Source organism: Gallinula chloropus (genome assembly GCF_964237585.1).
Source record: "Gallinula chloropus genome assembly, chromosome: 14".
NCBI classification, from domain to species: Eukaryota; Metazoa; Chordata; class Aves; order Gruiformes; family Rallidae; genus Gallinula; species Gallinula chloropus.
Window position 1 is genome coordinate 4,991,857 of NC_140099.1, and position 27,513 is coordinate 5,019,369.

The window sequence follows — 27,513 nt, forward strand, 5'->3', positions numbered from 1 at the left end:
ACAGTGTTGTGTTTTGCTGTGTCTGCTCTGGCACAGAAGGGTGTCTCAGGGGCAGGTATCCATGAAAAAGCACAGGAACCATCAGCATCAAGGCAACCCACAGCAGCTCTGTGCCCCACCAGCATCACACAATCAAAACAGGTCTTTAAAAACCAGCATGGTGGTTTTATACCAAAAGCTGCTGTTTGCCACCTGACTAGCAGCTGCCTGGGGCAAGATGCAATGCCCTTCCTGCCATTAAAAAACACCTCTATTTTCCAGCTGTACCTGTTGGCCTAATGCAGGATATCCTTAAATTCTTACACCAGGGGTTTGTGAAGCACTGGGACAACCTGCAGGCTACTGCCAAGTCCAAACTGGTGAGCAGTCTGCAAAGCTGTAAGGCTGAGAATAGCCAGGTCACAGCTTTGTGGCTGCAAGACCCGTTCCCCTCTCAAATGTGATGCTGGGGGTGCCCCATATGGGGCTTCACAAGTGCCAGGCACTGGGGAAATACTTACAGCAGCCATTGAATTCAGCTGATCGATGTAAAACTCTGGCCAGCTAGTGGCTCCTTTATTTTCTTCTTGGTCCTGGATGTAGGGTGGAAAATAGAAATAGTTTAGTAGAAATAGCATTGACATCCCCTGCCCTTCATGTCCAACCACCTCTGAAGTGCCCTTCAGCTCTTGCATTGTTTTCCATCAATATAAGCTCAACCATCCACATTCTGAGCTTGACACCAGGAGCTCCAGCTATGGGAACACTACTGGATTTACTAAACTAGCATATTTTACATATAATCTATGTTTCACCATCTGCCTGTGACCAAAGTGTTCCCCAGAGGTACTGCATCACCTTGTGGGTATCAGAGAAACCATGCTGAAGTTTTACATCCAGATTTCTCCTGCACTGACTCTGTGGTGCTCTTGAAGTTTTGGGGGGTTTGGGGGGAAAAAAAAGTCTCTTAAATGTTTAAAAAAATTAATAAATGTGCTCCACTCTGGAAGCAAGACCATGACTTACCAACGTCCTAAGAGAGATTCCAGGCACAAGTGACAACTCCTCTGGGAGTTTTGTTAGTTGTCAGGAGGGAACATGTGCCTGGCAGTGTTCCCAGCTAAAGGATGTAACCCCATGGCCCATGACCTATGACCCTGGATGATGCAGTTTCATTTGCTCATCCTGGTCTACAATGCCTGCATCTGGTGGGACACACAAAGGGTTTTCATATTCTTGTAGGACACGACTGAAGGATCTCTGAGCCTAGCTCAGGTAAATTCCTGCATGTCCCCAGGAACTGCTTGGAGCAAGTAAGCAGATTTTTAGGGATTACTTCAAGATTAAGCCTTTTCTCCACTATATTTTCCTAAAAAACTGGTATCAAAAGAAGAAAAAGGACTCACAGCAGAAATGCCACACAAGTCTAGGCTGTAGAGGCAACGGTACTACACAAATCCTAAGCATCTTCTCTCACTAACCATCTTCAGTTCACAGCCCAACTCATGGCATGGATTTGACCCCTCCCAAACTTTAAGAGATGTTTGCAAAAATCATCCTACACCACAACTGCCTGCAACAGTGGGAGCCAGACAGTCTACTCTTCTGCCCCCATGTCTGTGCATGCAGACAGCTAGTGATCCTCCAGCTGATTTCAGCAAGCCCAGGGAGCAGAGCCCCAAATATTTACTGCAGGTCAAGAAGCATAATTGGGAAATGTTTGTGCATCCAAATTTCCTAAGCTGCAGCTTGCCAAGATGAGAACACACAGAGTCAGTGACAGGTAACCCACATGGGAGCCAGCTTCCCCAAAAGCAGCACATTCTGCCCCTGCAGACCTGGCCCTTCACAGAATCACAAGGTTGGAAAAGACCTTTAAGATCATCAAGTCCAACCATTCCTGTCCTATATTAAACCACATCCCTAAGTACCTCCTCTACCCTTTTCTTAAACACACCCAGAGTCAGTGACTCAACCCCCTCCCTGGGCAGCCTGTTCCATGTCCTGACAACTCTTTCAAGGAAGAACTTTTCCCTAACATCTAATCTGACCCTGCCCTGGTGTATCTCAGTGCCATTGCCCCTTGTCCTATCTCCTCCCACCTCTCTACACCCTCCCTTCAGGTGCTTGTAGGTGGTGATAAGGTCTCCCCCTCAAGGTCTCCTCCCCCTTCACTATGCCGAGCTCCAGGACAGGGACAAAAGAAGTTTGGGAAGAAGGGATCTAGGAACCCCTTGGGCATCTCCTGCAACATGCTGAGGGCAAACAGAAGTTGCTCATCTGCCCTCGTGGCAACCTCCAGCGCTCTCCAAACACCCATGATTTGGGCTGGCAGTAACCAGACCACCCCAAGCAGCTCTCTGAGCTGGCTGCCCATGCCCATGGGTAGGAAATGCATCCCTTGGGCAGCCTGCCTGCTGACAGCCCCACATCCTTTAGCCTCACTTTCTTTTCATCTTCTATAGATCTGGTCAAGTTTAAAGCAAATAAAATAAAAACTCTCCTGAACAAGAAGCCTCCATTTAGCTCTCCCTGCCCTCTGCTTTAATACTTCAGCAGAGAGCAAGAGTTTTTCTGAGATGTTACAAAAACAACAACAAAAAGTCTGTCCTACCCATGCTAGTGCCAAACCCAATAAACCTCAAGGAAGTCACACTGCCTGTGTCTGCCTGGATAGAGGACCATTCACAGTCATGCTCTGACAGTTAGCTTTTGCCAGCAACAAATAAAACCATTCCCATCCTGAGCAAACAGTGCTTCAAAACAGAGGAATGCTCATCTGCTGTCTGAGCACTCCCTGATGGGGAGAGATAGGGATGCCCTTTGTCTTCTTGCAGCTGGGAAAGATGGGGTGCACTGCCTCCTTCCTCTCCACTTTCCCCTCTCCTGAAAGTTTGCCTCCAGCAAAGGCAAGAGGACAGAGGCAAAGCAACCCTCTCCAAATAACCCAGCTGACCATCCTGCTGCATTTCTGTCCGTGTCTGGGACCACGTGCAAGGACTGTCACCTGCCAGCATCAAGCCTGGCCACCTGAAGCCATGGCTGAGGGAGGTTTCCACTGTGGTGGGAGAAACCCAATGCCTTCCCAAGGGAGCTGGGAAGAGGACACCCATCTGCAGCTGGTTGATCTGAGCTTTCCACTGCTGGATTATGCCCAGAGACACACGTGGTGCCTGCAGGGATCCCCACAGCCAGTGTGGGATGGGAAAAGGAAACTACCATATTTTGCAAAGTATTTGTCACCCTGGGGAAAACCACATCATTTCTGCAATGTGCAGGTTACAGTCTTCAGTTTAACACTGGTGGGAACACCAGCCCCTGGGAGCAAAGTGGGAGCAGGATATCACCTGGCTGACCACCTGATGTGAGGTGAGGCTGCACCTGAGGGCAGGTTCAATCAGCAAAGCATCACTTGCATTATTCTCTTGCAACCAAAGGGCTGTTTCTTAGTGCTAATCCGCTACAGTGCCACCCACCCATCCTGCTGGATGACCTGTGGCTCCTCAGTAGTGCCAAGCAGCCAGGGTGAGGCTCAGGTCACCTTCCTGCTTGGTGACAATCCTGTCTGACACAGCCAGCCAGGTCCTTCTGCTTTCTGAGTTCACATCACAGGCCTTTCAAAAGGACACTCCCATCCACTCCTGCCTGCAAAAGCACATCCCTCCCTGGTACACCCTGCCACCCCCAGCACGCTGCCTACAGGCACCAAAACAGGAGGGAGCATGTACACGTGGTGATGGCAGTGAAGGAGGAGGGAGGGATGCTGGGGACACCTGCCAACCCCCCCTCTGAGCCATCCTATGCTCTGCCACAGGAAGGCTCTGCACAAACCCTTCTGGCAAACAAAGACTGTCTTTCCCAGCTTTCCTACCCTGCTCCAAAGGCTGGAACACAAAGGGTGCCCTGGGGCACAGTGGAGCTGGGGCACCCACTCTGCCTTGCACATGGACCAGAAAGGGACCAGCATGTGTCACTCACCTCCTGGAGATGTGACCAGAGGTTCCCCACAATCCTCCTAGGGTACCATCAGCACTTCTTATAAGCAGCATCCCTCTCCCACACCAGTGCTGCCAGCAGTGGCACCAGCTGGGAAGGGTGGTGAGGTCCTCACAACTGCACAGCATCAAGAGACAAGTCATGCCAAGGAACGGGGTGCAGTGAGGTTGGCTTAACCCACATCCCAGGGTTTTCCTGCATGGTGCAAACACCTGGGAGGTGGGCAGGGATCTGGTCCTGCTACTCATTTAAGGCTGAAAGGAAGCAGTGGAGCAAAAAAATAAAGGTCTCCAGGGGGGTGGCAGGGAGGCTGAACAACAAAATTGGCTAAACTGCTCATTTATAATTAACATGCTGCATTATAAACATTTCCCTTTGCTCAGCTCCCTCGGGCTCTCACATTTCCCCTCTGAAACCCCCAATTTAGAAGGAGCTCTCAATTAAGTGCAGCAGAACCTCATTTATTCAGATGAGCAGCCGGCCTCATCAGAAAGCAGTTTCCTAGGCAGAGGGGGACGGCACAATAAAGCAGGCAAAGAGCAGGGCACAGGCTTCCCTCAGCTCGCTGCAGGACATTGCTGGGTGGTAATTATTGCAGCTAATGGTCTACAGCACACTGGGAAGTGTCCTCCAGCACATTTGGTGGTGGTAAAGAAATCTGACAAAGCGACAAGCCCAGAGGGAAGTGACTCATAAGGCTTTGCTGGGGGGCAGGAACTTCTCTGAGCGCTGTGGATTGAAAGGGGGAATTTGTGAGATGGTTTCCCAGCACCCAGGGTGGGGTTTGGGGATGTGAGTTTTGAGGCATTCCCTCGATGAGGGATGTCCAGGCACAGAGCTGAGTACCACTGGCATCAGCTCTCCAGGATGCTCCATTGCATCCAGCTGGCACCAAGGACACAAACATCTCCCAATTTCTTCTCTGGGCTGTGTTTAGGTCTTTGCTGTATTCACTCTCTCCTCAAGAAGCACAGAAGTAAGGGCTAATCTGAACCCCACTAACAGCCCAGTGCCATGCTGTGATTTACTACAAACTGCTCTTTTAGAGGCAGGCTGATGGCTGTGCAGGGATGGGTTATCCCTTCTTGTCTGTAACATCCCTCACTGTCCCTGAGAAACAGCCCCAATGTGCCACCACACACACATTCTGCTGCAAACATGAGTAAAACACCAAGGAGACCCAGAGAAAGGCAGCATTTCCCTCGTTCCCTGCTTTGTTCCCACCTGCTCCCAGCAATACCCACTTCTTCTCCCATGGGCCTGGCAAAAACGCGAGTCACACGGGCTGTGGCCCAGCACCACTGTCCCCTCACCTTGTCCCTGCTGCCCCTCTGCCCCCAGGCTGCACACACAGGGCTGAGGGTTGTTGCTGAGGGTTGTTGCTGCCTGGCTTTCTGTGCTGGGGTCGCAGTGGCAGGGGGTGTGATGGTGTGAACTGATGGAACAAGCTCCAGCCCCCTCTGTCAGTGCCAGGTGCCAGTCAAGATCCCTCATTAGCTTTTCCAAAGGAAGGTCACTGATCTGCCAGCTCCAGCCATCTCTTTACTTTTCTCAGAGAGATTTCACACTTCCCAGCCCTGTCACATCTTGGTGACAAGCTTGACACTTCCACAGCCTGTGTGCCTCCCCCTCGGGGTGTCAGCAGCTCCCACAGCCAGACTGTCCCTCCTCTTCCCAGTGACCACCCCTGGGACACTGGGCAGCAGCCCAGAGGAGGTGGTGGCTGACAGCAGTGGCTCAAATGCAATTCACAGGTTGGTCTCAGCCCTGTCTGGACACGATTTACACCTCATCACCATGAGCTCCTGCTGCTCAGACCTGCAGGAACACAGCTGCTGGGAGCAATGCACCCTCCTGCTCGCAGCATGTCCCCCGTGGTGGTGGGGAGAGACACCTATGAAGCTCCTCAATGCTTCATTAGGGCTGCTTTGTTTGCAAATCACACTTCTGGTGGCATGTTTTACATGCCCAGGCTACAACCAGACTCCAACTGACCCACCAGCATCCTTCCCACACTTGCAGCCCATAGTGGTGATGATGGATCCATCGTTGCTCTGGGTCATCTCAGCCCCAGAGGATGGCTGGCCACACACCAGGTTAGACCCTTCAAGATCTGAATCAGAAACAAAGGGCTGGCTCACAGCAGTCAGCTCCAACCTGATCCTGGAGAGCCCTTCAGCAACAACACTTGTGACTTTGATGCTTCACAGCCCTCTTGGCACAACCTGCAAGGCTGGTCTGCCCCAGGAGATCATCACACCAGGAAAGTCACAGCAAAGGGTTAAAAATCCCCAATCTCTTCACCTGGCACCTGCTGCAAAAAGCAGAAGCAACCCCCTTCATTTTTACACATCCTCCTGGCTGCATTTTCCTTTCCCACCCCTCCTTGCTGCTCCACAATGGCAGAGCAAGGGAAGGCTGGTGGCAGCTGGCAGCCCCACCGTACTGCAGACACTTCACATGATCCACCTGGATGCTGTTTGCAAGGTCCCCCACGTATCCCAGCCTCAAAAACTAAGAGATGCAACTCAAGCCACATCCCCACACCCAGCCAAGGGCTCGTGGAGTGATGCTGCAAAGGGCTGTAATCCCATCAGATTCTCCCTGAGTTGAGATCTCAGGGTCCAAACCTTTCCATCCGAAACCATCCCGGTTTTCCACATGCTGACACTTCCTATGCCCTCTCCCCTACAGATACACACAGGCCCTCGTATGCTTTTCCCAGGGTTTCAAAATTATGCTCCCCATAGGCAAATACAGCATGAGCAGATGCCTTTAGTAGTCAGCTGGTTCCTTGTTTGAAAAGCTTTGCTTCAAAACCCCAAAAGATTGCTAACAGATGCAAGTCTTGGCCAGAGAGGGAGGAAAAACCTCACTTAAACAAACGTGTGTTGTGGTTGGAACTAAAAAGGGAATTACCTTTAAAGAGAAAAACTATAAACATTTCCTACCAAAAAACACCCCCAGCCATGCAAACAGCCTCCTGCTCCCGGTCAGCCTGAGAAAATGACACCTGAGATGATATTTCAACCTGCTGCTGCAACAGCCACGGGTCTATCTGGATGCTCAGGGGCCATGAAACGCTTCTCATCCGTTCCAGGTGACCAGGCAAAATGCTGAGCTGTTCAGTTCCTTTTCCCCTTGCCTGCTGCCTTTGTTGGGTTTGCTTTTAGTTTGGCTACTGCAGAAAAAGAAAGAATGGATGCTTTTTAAATGAAGGAAATAGGTGGCAATGCAAGCCCTGTGCACCAGCTGCAGGATGGAGCCACGAGTTGAGGAGTGAGCTGGAATGCCAAGTCCTGGGGGGAGAGGGTGGAAGGTGCAATGGGGAAAAATAGTATTACTGGAGAACCATCACTCATTTCCCTATTTATCACATTTTCCCCATCCTCCCCTGCAAAAGCACCGTCACTGCCTTCCCCTAATGCAAAGGGATCCCCGTTTTCTATCTGAAGCCTGAGGAAATTTGAGAGGGAAGCTTTACTTGCTGGGAACAGCTTAACACTGCTGAGGGCTACACAGCCAGGAGTAGTGAGGCCACTGGGATGTCAACACAAGCTTGAAGAGCGCAGCAGTGCTTGGCACCCCATCCCTAAAGGCCAGTTTTGCTCTATCCCAGCTGGATGGGACCTCAGAGATGCTCAGCCAAGAGGGAGGCAGAGCCAGACCCTGCCTTCTCATGAACTGGTTTGCACTATTGATCCCTACTGCATGGTTATTTATGCTGATCTTCTGCCTCAACACCCCTGTATCCACCCATATTCTGAAGCTCATAAAAATCACCCTGCCAGCTGCTTTAATAGCTTGGTGTTACCAACCTGGGCTGGCAGGAGCCACACCTCCTGCAATTAAGAAGTGCTGCAGACTAAGCACAAAGTGTTAATTATTAACTCCCTTCGGAGAGTGGCCTCCAGAGAAAGGTCATCCTGAGTCACCCTCTTCCACAGAAGCAACCCCCTAGCCAAAGGAACATTAAAGCTGGAAACCCTCCTGCTTCCTCCCTGCGCTCCCCAGCAACATCCTCTCCTGCAGAGCGGGGCCAGCAGGGAGTGAAGGATTTGGAGATGAGGTATGAAACGAGTCCTCATCCAGAAATACCACTTCTAAAAGCAGATTTTACCCTGCTGTTAATGCAGCTCTCCACCTTTGCATTTCCCTGCTTTATTACAGCCATGGAGGGGCCTGACCACTTCAAAGGAGGGCTCTCCAATGATCTTTCAATCTCACTCCTGACCCAACTGCTGCCTAACTGCTGGATTTAATGCAGGCTTCAGTTCTCACTCTCACAGCAGATTCACCAGCTTCCATCATGAGATGCTTTTTATCTCACTACCACCCCCCCCTCCCCTCTTCCCAGAGCCTCACAGCATCTAATGCATCCCCCCTGCTCTGAGCAGGGTTGGGGCTGGGATCAGACACAGCATGTCCATGGATGGAGAATCAGGGAGGACAAAGCATCCACCCTGTCATGTCAGTATGGTGGGCTGGGATAAAACCAGCTGCTTGCAGGGCAGAGAAACCAGGATACAGGGCTACAGGCCAGGGGGAAATATTCCAGGGAAGGAAATAAACCTGGAGAGTAATCGGTTTTCCCTTATTTCCTCTCAACAAGGACTGCCAAAGCCAGGTGCTGCCAGGTCCCTTACCACTACAACCCAGCACAACAAAATGTCTCACACTGTGGTCACCTTTTACCATATCTTGCATGGCACATGGCAGCAGGGAACATGTTGAAAGGACAGGTGCTGTCCGTGCTGCACGCACCTTTGCCATCACGGATGGATGCAGGGAGCTGACCTGGCTGCCTGGACTAAGGCCACAGCATGACATATTTTGAAGCCTAGGAAAGCTCATTTTCAAGGAAAACCCCTGGGAGAAGGCTGAGCAGTGTTTCTGTCCTGCTTTGTACTGCTCTTTCAAGGGGGAGCTTGTTGTAACTGGTCTCAGACTGGACTTTCAGACTCAAAGTCCAACTCAGGTTATCTGACTCTCAGCAGTTTGTTTCCAATAGGAGCTAAAATTGGCAGCAAAGAGCAAAAACTGCCCAGGGGACAATTTTGGATCCTTGGCAAGTCAGGCAGCTGCCTGCAAGTGATGTCCAGCTTTGCCAGTTCCCTGGCACCCAGCAGGTGAAACTGGGTGCTACCTGCATCTCAGGTGATGACTTGCTATTAAACACAGGCAGGCCAGAGCATTTGGGCACATCCCAGGCTTTGCAAATCACCTCTGTTCAGCTTGCAGCCAAGGAAGGAGGTAGGACCCCTGCCCCACCTCTAGCTCCACCACCCTGGCCATTGCTGCCAGATGGAGAAGCTCAGCACCTCTCCTTGACACCAGGCTATCCTGTAGGTGATATGCCCTCATAAAAACATAGGTACATGAGTAAGACTGACCACAAGCTGCTGGGAAAGACACTGATGTTTCTGGTCCTTATCATGAAAGAGCAGAACTGCCTAGAGCCCACTGTGCATAGAGATGTTCTCCAGACCATGTGATTCCTGGTTTCCCCCACTGCTGAAGCCTCCATTGATACAGTCTCGCTCATTTTTAATTAAAAAGCAAGAGAAAAGCATTTGTCTCTGCCAGCACATCTCCTTCAGGGCAAGCAGGGGCACAGACTGTCTGCAGCTTGTAAGGAAGGAGCAGCTGAAAGCAACCAAAGGAATGAGAACCAAAGCAGCCTCAGGTGGGCACTTGCTCCAAGGATCTCTGAGGATGCCATGGGCGCCATTCTGTGGCTCCTTCCTTAAACACTCCTCAGGAGCAGGGAATTTCTCAACACGGGTTTTAAAAACAAGGAGGAGCACAAAGAGATGCTGAAATGGGAAAGAGGCACCATCAGCCCCATCTAAACCCTCCCTGGGAGGGGATTAGATAACACTCTCCACTCACAATAAGAATGACACGGTTTTGCTTGATTTAAGTCTCTGTTGTCTCCCCTTATCCAGACACACTGGAGCATGGCTCTGCTTATCCCACAGGCACTGATAAACGAGCATCCCCTGTCCGTTTTCTTGTTGATCTAGACCAGGGTCTGTAATTTGTTAACATCTCTCCTCCCCTCCCATTTAAATCTGGGGCATGGCAGGCCTCTGTCTAACAATAATACAGGGATTTCGGGGGTATTTATGAGAGGCTTAAAACTTAATCCTACATGAGCAAGGTAAGCCTGCTCTTGGCCTAAAGTGTGGCTGGAAAATCTGGTGCCATTGCTACAGCAGGAGAAAGGAGGCATTAATGGCAGCAAGCTCCTCTGAGCAGGGCCACACCACCTCCAGAACTCCCCTGCAGCCAGCTTAGGGGACACAGTGGAGAATGTGGAAACTGAATCATAGACTCAGAGAATGGTCTAATTGGAAAAGAATTGGAAAAGAAATTGGAAAAGACCTGTAAGGTCATCTCATCCAACCCCCCCCCCAGTAACTGGGGACACCTCCCACTACATCGGCTGCTCAGAGCCCTGTCCAACCTGGCCTTGAATGTTTCCAGGGATGGGGTATCTACCACCTCTCTGGGCAACCTGTGCCACTGTTTCTCCACCCTCATTGAAAAAGCAAGTGCATTCTTCCTCGTATCTAGGATGAATCTGCCTTCTTTTAGTTCAAAACAATTCCCCCTTGTTCTACTGTTACAGGCCCTATGGGAAAAAAACGTCTCCATCTATCTTATAAGCCCTTTCAGGGACTGGAATGTGCCCAAAGGTCTTCCCTGGAGCCTTCTCTTCTCCAGGCTGAACAACCCAACTCTCTCAGCTTCTCTTTATAGCAGAGATGCTCCAGCCCTCAGATCATCTCTGTAGCCTCTTCTGGACCCGGTCCAACAGGTCCATGTCCCCAGCTGGAAGCATTTCCATCACAGGCCTTGGTGTCCTTCCATGTGCTTGTGAGATTGAGGATTTATCCCCACAGTGGTACATGCTGCAGGATCTCTTCTTTGGCCAAGGCTGGGTGGGAAAATGAGTCCCAACACAGACAGTCGGAAGTAATTCCTGTGCCACCAGTTTACTGGGGGGAAAAAGTGATTTTGGCCACTTAGCAGGTGGCCAGCCCATAGTACCCCCACAACACTCAGGCTGCATGCTCCCAGGAGCAAAAGCAAACAAGCCAAGGGAGAAAGATGGACAGGAAGTCTCCTCCATCCTGGACAGCTCATGAGAGCCAGCACCAGCACTGCTGCCTGTTGGACCCACGAACCTGCCAGCAGGAACCAAAGTCTTTGGCCACCATAGTGGATTTACCAGTAGAAATGCAAATGAACCTCAGTGTTTGAGCTCCATCTAAAGGGTGACAGAACCAAGCTCAGATGTCAGTGTACCTCAGCATGGGGAAGGTGTCCATGAATGTTTTCAGTGTGGGAAAGGAAGCTGAAAGGGCAGCATCACAGAGTGGACACACTGGACAGCTCAGCAGACAGATCAGAGACTCACATAAACCCTTATCCCTTTATCAGTGGCACCTCAGTTCCATGCGTGAATCTAGAGCCCTTCATTGCCCCAGGGGTGACACAGCTTCATCCTAAAAGCAACCTCTGCATCACCAGGCTAAAGCTCTTGCAGGCTGCACTGCAGGGGCACAGCTCATCTAGCAGCACTTTCCCTTTGTGCCATCCTGCAGGAAGAGCTGGTGGGAGGATGAAAACAATGTCCAGAGTGTTTTATGGCAACAAACTGGAAAGCCTGAGGAGGGAGAGGCTTTCAGGCAGGCTGTAATCAGACCCCTGGCATCAGTGAAGACGAGCAGGATCACAAGAGGTGGTGACCGGAGTAGTCCCCACACCAACCCCAGTGACCACTGAGCTCCACATGGCCCTGCCTGTGCTGGCAGGAATGAGCATGGGGTGGGGGACACCTATGCAGGGACACATCCTGAATGGACTCAGGAGGAAAGGCTTTGCATCTTGGAGATTGAAGACCTCACTGGTCGCCCTCACTTCCCCAGAGCAACCCCGGGGAACAGATACATTTCTGAAATGCCCCAAATGGATGGGTCTCTTACCTTCTTCTTGCTGCAGTAGATCTGCCACTTCTTCTCTGCTGGTAGTGCAAACATGGCCTCTCTGTGCTTGTCTGTGAGGTCAAGTTCATCCTGGAAAGGGGGAAAAAAAATCCAGCAAACACACAGTGTGAGTATACAAATGGGTGATGGCACAGACACAACCCCCCCAGATACACATCATAAATCAATGTGGGACCACACAGCAGCACAGCAGTGGTGTTCCCACAGCATCGCCCCAGTAACTATTGATTTGTCAGGGCAACGATGCTAATTCTCATCCTGATGTTACTGACCTCCCCCTGACTCCTGGGCTGCAGCCAGCTGCTGGGAGGATGAGGCTGCAAACCTCCTTGCCTCGTTCCTTCCATCATCCCCTTCCTTGCTTTTAAAGGCAGCAAATGTTTTAGAAAGGACATGGGTGAAGCCCTGACAGCTGCCTGCAAGACAGCCCCGTGCAGAGGATTGAGAGCTCCAGACTACATCTGAGACGTGCAGCAAAGAACCATTCAAATAGGACCCTTCCTCTTTACTGCCCCAGGTAACTACTTCACCACTGAGCACCACAAGTGGTCCAGCCCATTTGCATTGCTGACACCCTCATATCATTGAAAATTGAAGGGAGGGAGCAATAGATGGTGAGGAGGGCTGGGGGCTAGTGTTGGTTTTTTGACTTGTTTTCCTATAATTCCACCTAGAAAGTGCTTTTCCTAATATAACAAATCATAAAGAGGTACATCCTTTCCATAGGAATTGGACTACATATTCCCTGGCAGAGATAAAGCTGTTTACTGACCAAAAGCTTTATTGGTTTATCTGATTTTATTTTAAAGGACACATCTATTTTCAGCTGGGAGGCTCAGTTAGCAGCGTGCTCTCTGCCAGCACACCCAAATATTATCAAAGCTTCGTTGCTTCCTGGTGCTGGATGTAGGTCACAACTTTTATCAGAGCACTAAATAAAACACTCAGACAGGGCTGGGAGGCTCATTGCTAAAGCCAACGTTGATCTTACAACCACAGATGTCTGAAAATCACCACCACCCATGACAGTCCTCATGCTGGAGGGGTGTTGGCCCAGCAGTGGGAATACTGGAGATGCTGCAGAAGGTCACAGGAGACCCAGGTCACAGCCTCCAGCCAACTCATATGGCCACCCAGCCAGTGGATTTAATTAAGAGGATCCCTATCAAAAAATACATTCTTAATTCCAGTACCTGAAAAAAAAAGGCAAAAAACCTCCCCCAAATACATGAACATCCCTTACAGTTTCTGTGCCTGATTAATAACACTTATCAACTACGGCTGGTAGCCCCTGGTACCCCAATCAAAGGTAAAAGTCCCATTTGGTAAAGGCTGAGTGAGATGCTTATGGGCAAAGAAGGGTCCCTGCATCAGCAAGCCTGTGGGTCATCAAGAAATTTGGCTGATCTAATTAAATTTCATATTGCATCCAGCAGCCAAGGAAGGCAGCCTTACCTTGTAACCCAAACCCAAGGACCCTCCAGCACACCACACAGCAACAGAGGGTTGCCAGTGGTCCTGAACATCTCAGAAAGGGTTGTACATCCACTTCTACATCCACTTCAGCTACTGATTTCATTCCTCAACAAATTACTCCTTAAAAGGAAAGATGCTATGGAGTTTTTGCCATTATGGATGCATGGAGAAGCTTTGCCCTTCCTTGACTTCTTCCCCTCTATCACCTGACTTTTCAAACACTGTGCTGCACAGAACTGAAGTTGGTGGAGCTCTGGAAGCAGACTTGCAAGACACCCTTGCAACAGAAATAAACATACTGCCAAGACAGACTTGGGAAAAGTGATTAATGAGAAAACTTGAGCCCAGTCTGAGACATCTCCACTCCTACTGTGCCCAGGGAGGAGGAACTAGCTTAGGGACTCCTCCAATGAGCACTGCTTTCAAACCTCCCAACGTCCTGACAATCTGGGAGGTCAGGGATTCATATCCAGCAAACAATCTCCTCCCCAGCCTTGGGCAACTCTTGTCACTCTTCCATACCCCAAAACCAAATCTGCACGGGATGTCCCCTGTGGCATCACCTCAGGCTATGAGCTGGTCAGACACCCAAGCTCTGCTTTAACCCCAGTCCTGAAGATTTAAAGGTGGTCAACAAGATGATACCTGACACAGAGACTAGGCTGAAATTCAGCTCATTGGAAAAGGACATCTGGGAGTGTGGGAGAGGACAAGGTTCTCCTGATAATTATTTGCCTCTGCAGGGAGAGTCTGAGGGACTGCAGGAAAATGCTTCCATTGTGACCCCGTATCCCTGACGTGGGAATCATTCGGGCATGAAAGAACCAGCCACACCTGTCTGTACTTAGGTTCTGAGAATCACAGAATCATAGGGGCTGGAAAAGCCCTCTAACATCATCAAATCCAACCACCACCCCAACACCACCACGTCCTGAAGCGCCACGTCTAGACGTCTTCTGAACACCTTCAGGGATGGTGACTCCACCACTTCACTGGGCCACCTATTCCAGAGCAGTATTTACTGAAACTTCCAACATAACTATACTCTAAAAATACAACTTGTGCAAACATGAAGATTTATTAACCAAGGAAAAAAATAATCTAAACTGATCTGCAGCCTGAGCAGGAGCAAGAACGAATAAAGCAGAAAAACATTTTAAGTGCTGCTACATGACAACGTGCAAACACATCCAAAAAAGGTGCAGAAACGCTTCTGAGCCCTACACAGCACATTTCACTGTGCCCTGACTCTTAGCATGTTCAGTCATCACAGCCCTGCATCACTCAGCAGCACCTACCTAATGGTATCCTGCAGGATGCCTGGGAGAGGTGATTAAATAAACACGACGTGGCACCTGGTGAAGATGAAAATCCTCATAAGCAGACAGAGACTAACGACTGGTGCTCCAAGCTGTGAGAGCAACCTTAAGAGTCAGATCTTTTCTCCTGTTCCACACATGGGGATTCCCACACCAACCTCCAGCCTTTGCTCACACTCACTGATGGGCTAGACAGTCCTGGCTGGGAAGGACCTGAGAGGTGCTGGGTGACTGGAGACTGAACATGAGCCAGCAGTGTGCCCAGGTAGCCAAGAAGGCCAATGGCATCCTGGCTGGTATCAGAAACAGTGTGGCCAGCAGGTCCAGGGATGGGATTGTGCCCCTGTACTCAGCATTGGTGAGGCCACACCTTGAGTGCTGGGTTCAGTTCTGGGCCCCTCACTACAAGAAAGACATCAAGGTCCTGGAGCGTGTCCAGAGAGGGGCAACCAGGCTGGGGAAGGGGCTGGAGGGCAAACCTTATGAGGAGCTGCTGAGGGAGCTGGAGGTGTTCAGCCTGGAGAAGAGGAGGCTGAGGGGAGACCTTATCACCACCTACAGTAACCTGACAGGAAGGTGCAGAGAGTTGGGTGACAGTCTCTTCAACCAGGTGACAGGTGATGGGATAAGGGCAAATGGCACTAAGCTGTGCCAGGGCAGGGTCAGATCAGATGTTAGGAGAAAATTCTTCCCCAAAAGGATTATCAGGCACTGGCACAGGCTGCCCAGGGAGGGGGGTGAGTCACCCCCTGGGTGTGTTTAACAGACGGGTAGATGAGGCGCTCAGAGATACGGTTTAGTGGAGGATGGGTATGGTTGGACTCGATGATCTCAAAGGTTTTTTCCCACCTAGTGATTCAGTGATCTCAATACTACTTGGCCTTGAGCAGGCTGCTCAGAAACTGCCCTTCAAACTCCAACACATCCACACAGGACAGGACCATTAGCCGTTTCCCAGTGCCTCACACACCACTGCACAAACACAGCTCTGACAAAGCCTCCTGCAATTGCACAGCAGAGTCGTAATGCAGCAGAGAAGCTGTGCACAACCTCAGACCCGTATGTGCTTTCAATTAATAATCATGAACTCAGTAATTAGGCGATTCTAACCGGCAATTAATTTTATAGGCCATTTGCAAGCTGTGTACTCCTGCAACAGTGTGCAATGCTGTCAGCTGCTGAGGAGTGAAAACATGAGAGAGAAAGTGGTGGGTCAGTGTCCATCACCCCTGACTTCAGCCTCACCTTTCACAGCTTTGCCCCTTTCAGAGCAGAATCTGCCAACTTTGCTGGTTTAGGTATGTTTTAGGAATGGGGTCAAAGGCACATAAAATAACAGCTTCACTTTGCTACCAAAAGGAAGTCTCTGCCTAGAGTGTTTTTACTGGAAAGAGATGTGCTACTCTTAAATATTTATCCCATACAGTTAAACTATTCACCTTTAGATTAAGAAACACGTTTCCACGTTAAATCTTCATCTGATTCAGATTTAGGAAAAGACTCATAGGGAAGATTTCATTCTCAGTGTGTATTTGCTCTTTCTAGGAGGTAAAATGCTTCCATGCAGCTTGCTTTGCTGATGGTGCTCCACTCGAGCCAAGCAAACCTCCCTCTCTCTGAGCACAGCATAAGTTTCAATGAAGGTAACCCCACCCTACTCTCCTAAAACTACCTTAGAAATAGGTGGCTCAGCTCAGCATGCTGCAATCATGATCCCACAGGCAAAACAAGTTTTTACAAAGTAATTGCTTTAGAGGACACACAGTGGCACTTGGGGGGGGGGATGTTCCCATGGTCCGTACCTCCCCCAGCTGGCAATCTGATGGTACAAGGAGCCCAGGCCACTGGAGGTCTTCTGGTCAAAGAATCATAGAATCATAGAATGCTTTGGGTTGGGAGGCATCTCAAAGATCATCTAGTTCCAACCCCCTGCCATGGGCAGGGACACCCTCACTAGACCAGCTTGCCCAAAGTCCCATCCAACCTGGCCTTGAACCCTGCCAGGGATGGGGCTTCCACAACCTCTGTGTGCAACTTCTGCCAGTACTTCACCACCCTCATAGTAAAGAATCTCTCCCCAACATTTAATCTAAACCTACTGTCTTTCCCCTGATCAAACAGGGCCACCTAGAGCCACAGCCTAGGACCATGTCCAGATGACTGTTAAATGTCTCCACAGAGGGAGCCTCTACCACCTTTCTGGTCTGCAGCCACCACAGTCTCCAACCACCTCCTGAAGGCAAAGCCAGAATAAGCAGATAAGTGAGGCACTGTCACTGGAAGAAATGTTTGACTCTCATAGCAGAGAGGTCATGAAGTCCAGCCCCAGACTTACAGCACGGTCCCTGCTGCAAGCTCCTGTCCCTGACACTTCACCCATGCCATGGTGCACGTGACATACACAACAAGCACCTTCAATGGGCTGAGAGCCACCAGCTTTAATGGGGATAACAGTAGGAAGCCACAGGATGCTGCAAACCTCTTGACTTCAGAAACAACCTCTATGATGGGCTCTTGGAGCTGGGCCAACATTAAGTGCTGCCCATCCACAGCCACAACAACCCAGCATGACCATCCTGGGTTCTTCCCCTACATCCTGCAAGTCTGACAGGCCACCAAACATTCTACAAGAAGTAGCTGGGGAGTAGAGATTAAAGGACAATTCTGCACCCCTAAAATATCTTCAGGGGTTGCTGGAAAAAAAAGACAAAACCCTTTGAAGTCTAATGCACCTTTCTGGCTGATAAATTTTATAACATGGAGGGGATGGGGAGAAAATAAGGAGGTCATCCATTGCCATAATTAAAAATTCATTAAAATTTGCTGGCTTGTTCTGGGTTTATATATATATATATGTGGGCATATATATATTATGTATATGCACACTCAAAACCTCAACAGATCAATAAATGACCAACATAATGATGAGCAAGTGAATTTTCTCCCGAGTTTAGAAACTTCTATAAAAACTTCTTTAAGTGAGACTACAGCAAGTAAAGGCAGGACCTCCTGCATCCTCAAATAAAGCATGAGGGACTGGAGATTGCTCAAAGAACAAAATGAAAGAAAAAGGAAAACGGGGGAAAAAAAAAAGTGGGAACTTTTGGGCAATGTTTGTTATTCACTGGTACAGCATGGGAGGGAAGAGAACAGGCTGTTGAAGTCTGTGTTAGCTTCCTTTCTCAGGGGCCATATCGCTTTTTCCCTCTCTTCCAGGCATTCTTCTCCAAGTTCATCAATTTGATTTATCCCAGAATGCTGCAGTGTCAAGGGAAACTGCCATCAGCATTCTTCCCCCTCCCACTCCCTGCACCTCATCCCACCTTCCGCTGCACAAAGGCGCTGCCTGCACGGCCGGCTGGGCAGCTGCCTGCCCGCGCCTGCCAGCCCCGACCCGGCGATAAACCTCCATCCACCTCAGCATCCCTCTCCCCTGGATCACTAAAGTTCCTTTTTAAGCTGTTCTCCTAATAAACCCAGGCTTATTAATCAGTGGTGGTGACAGTGCAAACACCACCCGCTGAGGAACGCGCCCTGCGCTGCAACGTTTACTGGGGTGATCAGTTCTCAAGGTGTGCGGGTTTATCTCGCGTGGTTTGCTTTGGTTTCTTTACAAATAGGAAGGTAATGAATGAAGCCTTTTATTTTCAGTATTAGTAATAAAGCCACTTCCTCCCTAGCACGTTATCTTCTCATCCACATTGCCCTAAGAGAACCTAAAAAAAAAATCCCCCCTCCAGACAAACCAACCCCAGCCAATACTATCACCATCTATTTTTAATTTGCCCATGAAAACCTGCAGTTGGAAATTACAGAAGATGAACAAACCCCAACTATTCATATTCCTTGATGAATAAGCATAACGGATAGAAGGGTTCATTAGTTTTGCCTTTATCTTGTAATGAAGGTTTTTAATAAAGGAAGTTGCCCACAGCAAGGGAATTAGCAGCAGCAAGGAATACTGCATAACCACTTTGAAGTGCTTACACCCTAGTCGACCTCTTCTGAATTTGTAGTCCCAGACTAGAAGGGGAAAGACCCCAATCTATCCTGCTCTTCAGCTTTCAGTTATTGACCTGAATGCACTGGACAGATGTAAATAAAATATGTATTCCTCTCTTCTGCAGGAAAGATTATGGCCATCAATAGCTGACTGAGATCCTCAATAAATTCTAGCTACAGCTGGTTCACGTTCCCATCATTTCAAGCACCTGAGGCAGATAGCACGTACTGCTTTAATATTATCTAACTAAATTTATTATTTTAATAGGCTAAAGGTTTTAAAGGTATTTGTATTTCAATACTTAATGAATTTCAAAAGAGAAATATCTACTTAGGTGTGTCTATCTTCTTTGTTGTAACATATATTTTAAACCACATAATTTTTTTTTATTTATTGAGCTTGACCTTCTGTGACCTTTTCACCGACATCATCTGGAAAATCTTTCTCCATTTTAATTAAACACGGGGTACTTTTACAGCCTGAGTTATTGATCTGCCCTGAAGAGCACTCTCACGCCCAGAAGCCCTGCAGGTGGATCACCAGTGTGCTTCTTCCACATAATTATACATAAACCCCAGCCTGCCCCACAAAAAAGATGTATTGGCCCATTAATTGCTACTGTGATTGCTAAAATTGATTAAGTTCCTGGTCATGACTGTCCTTTGGTGGGTACAATAATAAAGCATGACTGGCAAATAAATAAGACAAGGCTTCGGATGTGGGTTTCCCACCTATTTATGGACCCAAAGAAGCAACTCCCTTTTCAATCAGTTTTTAGATACCACCTCCACTGCTGACATCCCTGAGAGCTACTGAAGTTGGAAATCGAGCCAAGTGTGGCTTCAGATGTCCCCTGCCCCACAGGGATTCTCACTTAGGAAAATTGTGCATAGTTGGTCTGGAGCTAAACTGTTTCAAGGTTTCCTGAGATGACACCCTGGGAAGGACTTCAAAAAGGGACTGGATGGGAATTAGTAGCTGCAAAGCCCCATGCCAGCTCAATCCTGAAAGCTTCCCAAGATTTACCACTGTGTATGGGACCCAAAGGATGCAGCCAGGGGAAGAGGGAGCCTGCTACAGCCTGATGCTGATGGGCAATGTAAGATGGCAGCAGGCTCCTTGCATACCCATGGACTGCGTGGGACAAGTGGTCCTCATTTCCCCACAACCCTGACTGTGGTCACACCTGGCATCCTAAGGTGACTTTTAAGAACTCAAGCAGATGCAAAGCAGAGAGTCACCCTGTGAGGGGTCCATTTCTTACCAAGGTTTGACATCCAGCAAGATGCCTAGCACAAGCAGGCACCAAATGTGCTTCAAGATGTTAGGTGTTGTTGAGGAAGGGAAGCTGATCCCCTTAAATATCAGTATTGATTCGAATATTGGAGTTGATGGGAATTAAGAATGCTGTGTCCTCAGGCAGGATGCTGCCTACAGGGCTGCAGAAGACCTTGGTGGCCAAAAGCCAACCTCAGCTACGCTTGCACGCCAAGGAATGGCCAGACTCTGCAGGCAACAGATACCATGGCCATACAAACAACTTCTATTTGCATCTGCAAAAGGGTACAAGGCAAGAATGAGCTATTCCCAGCAGGAACACTTCCCTGTTTGCCAGTCATAAAGCATGTGCTCCTCTATCCTGACCATAACTCCAGCAACACCACCCAACCACCAAGCAATCAGGAAGGAGAACATCACTACGGGAGCAGATGCCCCATCCAAGGCCAGTTGCCCTCCGTGGTGACCTGTGCAAGGAACACTTGGAGCCAGCACGAGCCAAAACCCTAAATGCCTCAACTGAGTTCACCAGCCATCTCCCAGGTATGTGGCCTCATCTTTTAGGCAGTGCAAAGTGGAAAGCACTTAGCAAGGAGACCATATAATTTTTTCCCCACTTCAGCTGTACTTCTCCTGGAAACAAAGGGGTTTCTTATTTGCCTCTGCCTTCAGCTGGGGTTCACATTGTGTTAGAATATGGCTCCATCATAAAATTACAGCTCAGGAACAGGATGGTTTCTGGGCAAGCCCCTACACTGGTTTGGAGCTGTAACAGATGCTGCAATTACATGAATGCTTCAGCTGAAATAGAGCACTCCGTGGTGGATTACTTCATTCAGGTCCGTGGAAATACTGCAGGCAGAAAATCCTTATTTTCTACACCAAGTAGGTGTGTGACTTCTGTATCAGGTGATTGCCTATCAAAACATACATTTAAGAGATTATCTGGGAAGGTGGAACACCAGGAGGTGATGAAAACAAGCGCTGCGAGCGACGGGCTGGGATGGGAATGTGGCAGGTCCAGGCCACTTGCTCTAACAGGCAGAACCTGGGCAACCTGGTAAAAGTGCCCACACAGCTCCCCCCGGAGTGAATTTAAAAGCAGATGTTAAATCACTTGGTTTTCTTCCTTAAAAACAATTCATAAGCTCAAGGGAGCTTGATCTTGGGAGATGGTGGTGGGATGGCATCAGGAGCCCCACACTGAGTGTCTGGCCCTGGATACTCCGCAGAAGGGGGTGTTTTGCCCAGGACACAAGGATTACTGCAACCATATTTTTTGCTGGGTACCAAGTGCTTTTCTTTGCAGATATATAGGGGAAAATGCCTTTGGCCACCATCCAGTGGTTCCCAGAATCCTGAACTCCTTAATGCTGCAAAGACCAGGCAGCAAAAAGCGACAGCTGCCCTGCAAGCATGAAATGCAAAGCCTGGCTTTGCAGCTGATCCCTCAGCTGTTACTTAAAAGCCGTGTTGTTTTGCAAGGTCCAAAACCTCACACTTTCTCCTTAATGGATTAGAAACCAGGGGAAAAGCACATTACTGGAGTTCACAGCAATGAATTCCCAACCTGGCCTTGCTATTAACACGTAACAGCACTCACGCTGACCGCACTGTTGTCCCCCCCTCGCACTGGGGTTCTTCTCCACTCCCTGTTTGAGCAGTATATCAAGTCACACTCATTCCAGCATGCTGAGAGGGCAGGAAGGCACAGCTCTGCAGCACCTTTAAGCACACAGCATCTTCCCTAAGCACCCCACATTGTGAGCCACGGGCCAGTCACCCACCATGAAGCATTTCAAAGGCGACATGGAATTAATCTCTGTGGTGGGGCACGCTATCTCCTAACAGATAGCATCCACAGAGCAGCTCTCAAGAAATGCATTAGTTGCCCCCAGCACAGTAAAAATAAATGCCATGACAAAGCTTGTAAGCTGCCAGAGACAATTTTTTTTTGCTCCCCAGGCTCCTCTTTTTCCACTATTTCATAAAGCAGCAGGAAGGGATGGAGCAGCCTTACACATTGTGCAAGGGGAAGGCATAAAGACCAGCAGTTTGGAGACTGTGTGAGTATCTCCCCTCCAGCAGATCCCAGTGAAGGCAGACACTAACACTGTGCAACGTCAGCGGGCAAGGGTCTGCACCCACCCTGAGCCCAGGGCACTGGGGACACTGCACAGCCACCAGTCACCCAGTGTCACCCTCCCCAGGTCTCTAAGAACTGGTGGCTGCTGGAGGGACTTGGGGAAGGTTATCTTCTCTAGTTTCATAGGCTAAAAATGGGCTGCTGCACATCACAGGCAGGTTTCAGGGCTAGACGGAGGCTGCTCTAAATTCTTCTGCTTTGCTAGAAGGAGGTGAAAAGTGTGAGCAGCTCCACTGGGACCAGGAACTGGAATTTCCTCAAAGCCCAGGTATTTGGGAGGACAAATGTTGAAAAGTGGCTGAGGCAGCATCTCATCCAAGCCCATGCCTCTGCTGTCAGGAATGCAGGCTGGGAGCATGGTGAAGAACCAGGGAGAAGCAGGACCTCGTGCTCCAGAGGTGTGCAAAACTATGCTGGATTTAGCAGCTCCTCTGGGAGCCCAGGCAGCCTAAGGAGTTGCAAGAGCATTACTCTCATAGTGCTGGGACAGAGATGCTGTGGCGACCTGCCTGACCAGGAAGAGAGCCAGCGAGGGGTCTTGGGTTGTGCTGGGGCTCACGTGGCCCTCCGCAGAGCAAACCACTTGAGTCCCCCTGTCTCCAGCCCCCCGGCCGGTGCATGTCCCGTGGGGCTGGCGCACACAACCACACACAGAGCATTTCATTACAAACCTCAGAGTGACAAGGAGCGTTAAGCAGATATAAAGGACATCAGTCATTTACCCATCTGGTGGGAAGTCTAGTTGCTGGCAGAAAATAGGGAGGATTGTTACGGCAAGATCTACCATATGGCACCATTATGGAGAGCTTTGCAAGTGCTTTCTCTGAGCATGCAAGCAAGATTTCAGCCTTTGAAGAAACGCTGTATTGTTAGCTGGGATAGGCAGGAGCCTCTTGAAAGAAGCCGTGGCAGATGGCACAGCTTTGTTCTCTCGGCTCGCAGGCAGTTTGTGCAGCCCCAGATATTCCCCCTTGCCCCACACCACAGCAATCCTTCTGATGTGTCCTACGAGAGGACCGGTGGCTCTGGGAACTCCTTAAATCCAATGGATGTTGCCTGGTGGGTGTCACAGCACCACACAAGTCCCAGGAAGCAAACACCACTGACCTGAGCTGGTGGGATGCACCAGCGTTGATGCAAGGAGAGCTGCACAAATGGCAAAGCCCTGTCCCAGCCAAGGGAGCTGCAAATTAGTAAATCTCACTGAAATACCCTGCTTTTGTCTGTGCCTCCCTACCAGCACCTGCTCCTCCCTGGGTGGCTGAGCCTGGCCGGAGCCCCGACACATACCGGACAAAGAAAAGCCTTTCAGATGGGGCCATGCCCGCTTGAGCGACATCCCAACAATAAATACCCTGACAAAAACCCATTCAGCCTAAAGCAGGGGGAAAGGAAGGGAAAGGGAAAAGGTCCCCTTGGGGAGAAAGCAGCGATCAGTCATTGACCACAGCAACAACATCTGCATCTGCCCTGCGCCAGGAAAAAGCCATCACCTGCTCCGTGCCGCTGGCTGGGACAGGGTGCATCCTCCCTGCAGCCTGGGATGGAAATCAGGGATTTCTTAAAGCTTAATTGATCCTGTTTGTGCCCAGGCAAAAAAAAAAAAAGCCATCCCCTGTTTCTCTGTCATTCCTCCTGAGAAACACTTGTATGGCCACAGGGAAAAAACAACCCTGAGTATTCTATTGAACTGTTCTAGTTAAAATCTGAAGTGTCCATATAAAACATAGCAGGACATGAAACACACACCAGAAGAGCAGATCGAGCCTTTAGCTGAACTTGGAGTCAGCTGCTCCAAGCCCCTCAGCAGCTCAGGACATCATCCTTTGCTGTTGATGCAGGACAGCCACCAGTTTCTCACACTACAGATGTTTCCTGACTCAGACAAAGAGACACACTTAAAACCACCCCAAGCCCAGAGAAGATTTTGTGGGATGACTCCAAAAAGAATGTTTTCCCCTTTGATACCTGCAGCAGGCTGGGATCTGTGGAGCAGGAACCCTGCTGGACTGTTGGTCTCTGGGGGAGGATTGTCCATCCCAGTGACCAAAATCAGTGCTGCCACAAGATACAGCCTGTCCCAGGCCTGAAATCTTCCACCCCTGCAACTCTGAGAACCTAATGGGAACAAATGGGGCTGAAAAGTCACTCTTATGCTGCAAGAGAAGAGTTGGCCAAGGACCAACCTGAGCTGGCAAAGCCTCCAGATCCCCTCCAGCCCCTTTGACTTCCCTCAACCCATTTGACTGAGAGAACTGAGGGCTGTGGAGGCAGCTTTGGTCCCACAGAGCAGGGACAAGCCATCCCACCCAGGATGATCGAGCACGATGGGCTGGGTGGCACTGGGCTCCCGCAGGCATAAAGATCAGCCCAGTGCCTCTGAGTGCTTTCTCTGTCTCTCTTCCAAATGTTACACAGTGGGTTCATACAGAAACAGTGGGACACTTTCCAAACCATTTAACTAATGCTGAAATTTAATACCCAACACCAACAGGTTACTGAGAGCAAGAAGGAGCTGTTGTAATGGGAGAGAGGGTATTTGCATCTTCACTCCTCCCAAATGGGAATCTACCCTCTTGCACCCATGGGGCGCAACTCAAGCTTCCCCCTCTCTCCTGCCTAGCACTGGCTCAGGTCAAGATCTGCCTGATGGGTTTTTTGGGGAGCTGGGGAGTTGCAGCCACGTGCATGGGAGCACAGTGGGCACCCACTGTCCCCCTCCCTTATATGAGTTCAGTCCCCAGGGAACCAGCACCGCTCCTGCTGCCAGCATGCCCTGGAGCAGCAGCTGCCTCTGAACCTTATTCTCACCCTTGGCTGGGAGAAAAAAACCCCAAAAATCTCAGCAGCGCAGAGCAAGGGATGGAGAGCAGAAGGGCAACACCAGGGCATGCCCCAGGCCCAGCTGGTCCCTACAAGTGCCCCTGGGCTCCTGTCTCACTGCTCACACGGCGGTTGCCTGTGGCACAGCCTTTGCACCAAGCATCTGGCTGAATTTGGGAGAGATGCTTTGAAAACCTTGGGCTGAAGAAAGGACTGCAGGGTATGAGGGTTTGATGGGGTTCCAGTGCATCAGCCTCTGCAAAATGCCTCCTTCAGCCTGGCTGGCGATGCTGAGCCACAGCACAACCAGCCTGTGCGCTGCCTTTGGCCAGGGCACAGAGGGAGCTTTCCGTGGGAAAGAATTTACCCAGGAAAATCTAATTTGGCCAAGTTATCAGTAGAGAAACACAGGGAACAGAAGCGTTTGCTCTACCTGAACAAACCAAATCTGACTGGCTGTGTTTTGCTGCTTTGCAAGAAGAGGTCCTGCTGTGGGGATGCCTCATCCCCACCGTGCTGTGTTGGGTGTCCCAGTCTGCTGTCTCATCCTGCCCATGGCGAAGGATGTCTGGGCAAAAGTGGCTCTAATAATAATACACTTGGGAGCTCTCCTCTACCAAGAGGCCTGGCTCCCCAAAGCCATGCTGCCTGGGGACATGCTGTATCATGAGGTGTGAACACCCAGCACCATGACTCCCAGTTCCCTCTAAGCAAATCAACACAGAGAAACCCCATTTCCTTGCCGAATCAACTCAAAGTGGAGTACTGTGGGTCCATATAACAAATCGTGTCATTTTTTTGATTTAGAGGAAATTAAAGCTGGTTTTGGCTGTAATTCTTTTTTTTGATCCCTGTTTTTCAGAGTTACAGTACCGAGGGATAAAGAAACAATATCCTGACTTAACTGATCTCAATTTAGCTCACACCCAAGGATTTATGGGAAGCAGAGTGCCCAGCACGTAAAGTTAAACTGTACCTATGGGGAACAACCTGCTTTACTGGTTTGGACACCCCTCCATCAATCTGGAGGTGCAGTAAGCCAGACGAACCCCCAACTCCTGCTCTATGAAATCAAGGCTTTCTAAGGAGAATGAGAAACCACCCCAAACTGGCAGGACCTTCAGGGAGGAGAAGAGCTCAAGGTTCAGAGCAGAACTGCCCCAAAAGAAACCTTGATGCTCCCTTCACGCCAAAAACTTGCCTGAAAACTCAAAACCAAGCTAGGGGAGAGGGGAAAGAGCCAGGGGGAAGGGAAATAAAAAGCATCCTACTTACCACCAGCTCGGTGAACATGACATCCAGCTCCTCCACCGGTGGCACAGGCAGCGCAGGCTCCATGGTCTGCAGGGCAAAGCTGCTGTCATTGCGCAGCCGGTACGTGATCTCCGGGTGGTCGCTGCTGCGAAAGCAGCAGAAGATGAAGGAGATACCCCGACTGCTCCTCTTCCTCGGAGCCATGGCCAGAATCCTCTGTGTCCCTCCCTCCGGGCACTAGATCCTGAGGGGAAGAGAAGAGAGAAGGCTCGAGCAGCCACCCCGCAGCACTGCGCTCCCGTCCCGCCGAGGGGAGGAGGAATCAAAGCCACCCACACGCTCCGCACGGAGGGGAAGAGCGGAGAGGGTTTACATGCCAAATATTTCTGCTCAGATTTGACATTTACAGTCCTGGCAACCTTGACGACTGTGTGAATTAAAAGATGCATTTGCTTGCCTTGTGCTGAAGCCGGCAGCAGGAGGGGGACACGCCACCATCCTCACGGGGAGAGGGGTGCTGGAACCCCACCACTGCTGCAAATCCCACAGCAGATCCCCACTGACGTCCCTGTGCAGTGGCAACCAGGCCACACCTCAGCTGGCCAGGGGTATGGCAAACTTGGGAGGCTGCTGCTAGGAACATCTGGATGTGCTCAGGACCACAAGGTATGTGGTCCCCAGCCAGGGGTGACTCGGTGCTTGAAGACCTCAAAGTAGCTCAGGTTGCCCCAAGCCACAGACAGCAGCAGAGCTGAGTAAATATCCTACATTTCCCCCCAAAGCTCTTGAACGTGTCCCTGAAGATCCACGGGCAACTGCCAGTAGAGCGGCTCTTTTTCATGGAAAGTTTTACTTGGCTTTAATTAGATAAACCCTACTTGAAACTCCAGTAAATATTTACAAGAGGCCATTTCAGCTGATAAAAATCACACAGTGCTGGTAGCTCAGACTTTCCTACGCAGTGCTTACCTTCGGCATCGCTCGCGCCAGCGGTTGCTCAGGCTTTGATGAATTTCTAAAACTCAGGTTGGAAACAAAGCCCAGGGCAGGAAACAATGTCTTTCCCAAGGAATAATGGCAAGGACAAGGCAAACACTGCCCCAAAATTGGAACTGTCGAGTCAACAAGGCAAGAGGAGGGCCACCTATGAGGAGTGACGATGGCAGGGAAACACCCTACTGAGAAAAATCAACCAGGAAAGCGGAGAATTTGGAAAAAGCCTAA

General features: G+C 49.9%; 1 protein-coding gene across 2 annotated transcripts in view; it reads right to left on the bottom strand.

The window, feature by feature from the left end:
- DAAM1 (dishevelled associated activator of morphogenesis 1) overlaps window positions 1–26,516 on the bottom strand; it is a 55,785-nt gene extending 29,269 nt beyond the window's left edge. For both annotated transcript variants that reach the window (XM_084270440.1, XM_084270441.1), the window contains exons 1-3: window positions 26,311–26,516; window positions 11,970–12,059; window positions 501–572 (exon numbers count right to left, since the gene is read on the bottom strand). In XM_084270440.1, the coding sequence (XP_084126566.1) occupies window positions 501–572; window positions 11,970–12,059; window positions 26,311–26,493 (345 nt within the window). In that variant the 5' untranslated portion in view covers window positions 26,494–26,516. The remainder of the gene's footprint in view (window positions 1–500; window positions 573–11,969; window positions 12,060–26,310) is intronic.
- Window positions 26,517–27,513: the final 997 nt, after the last annotated feature.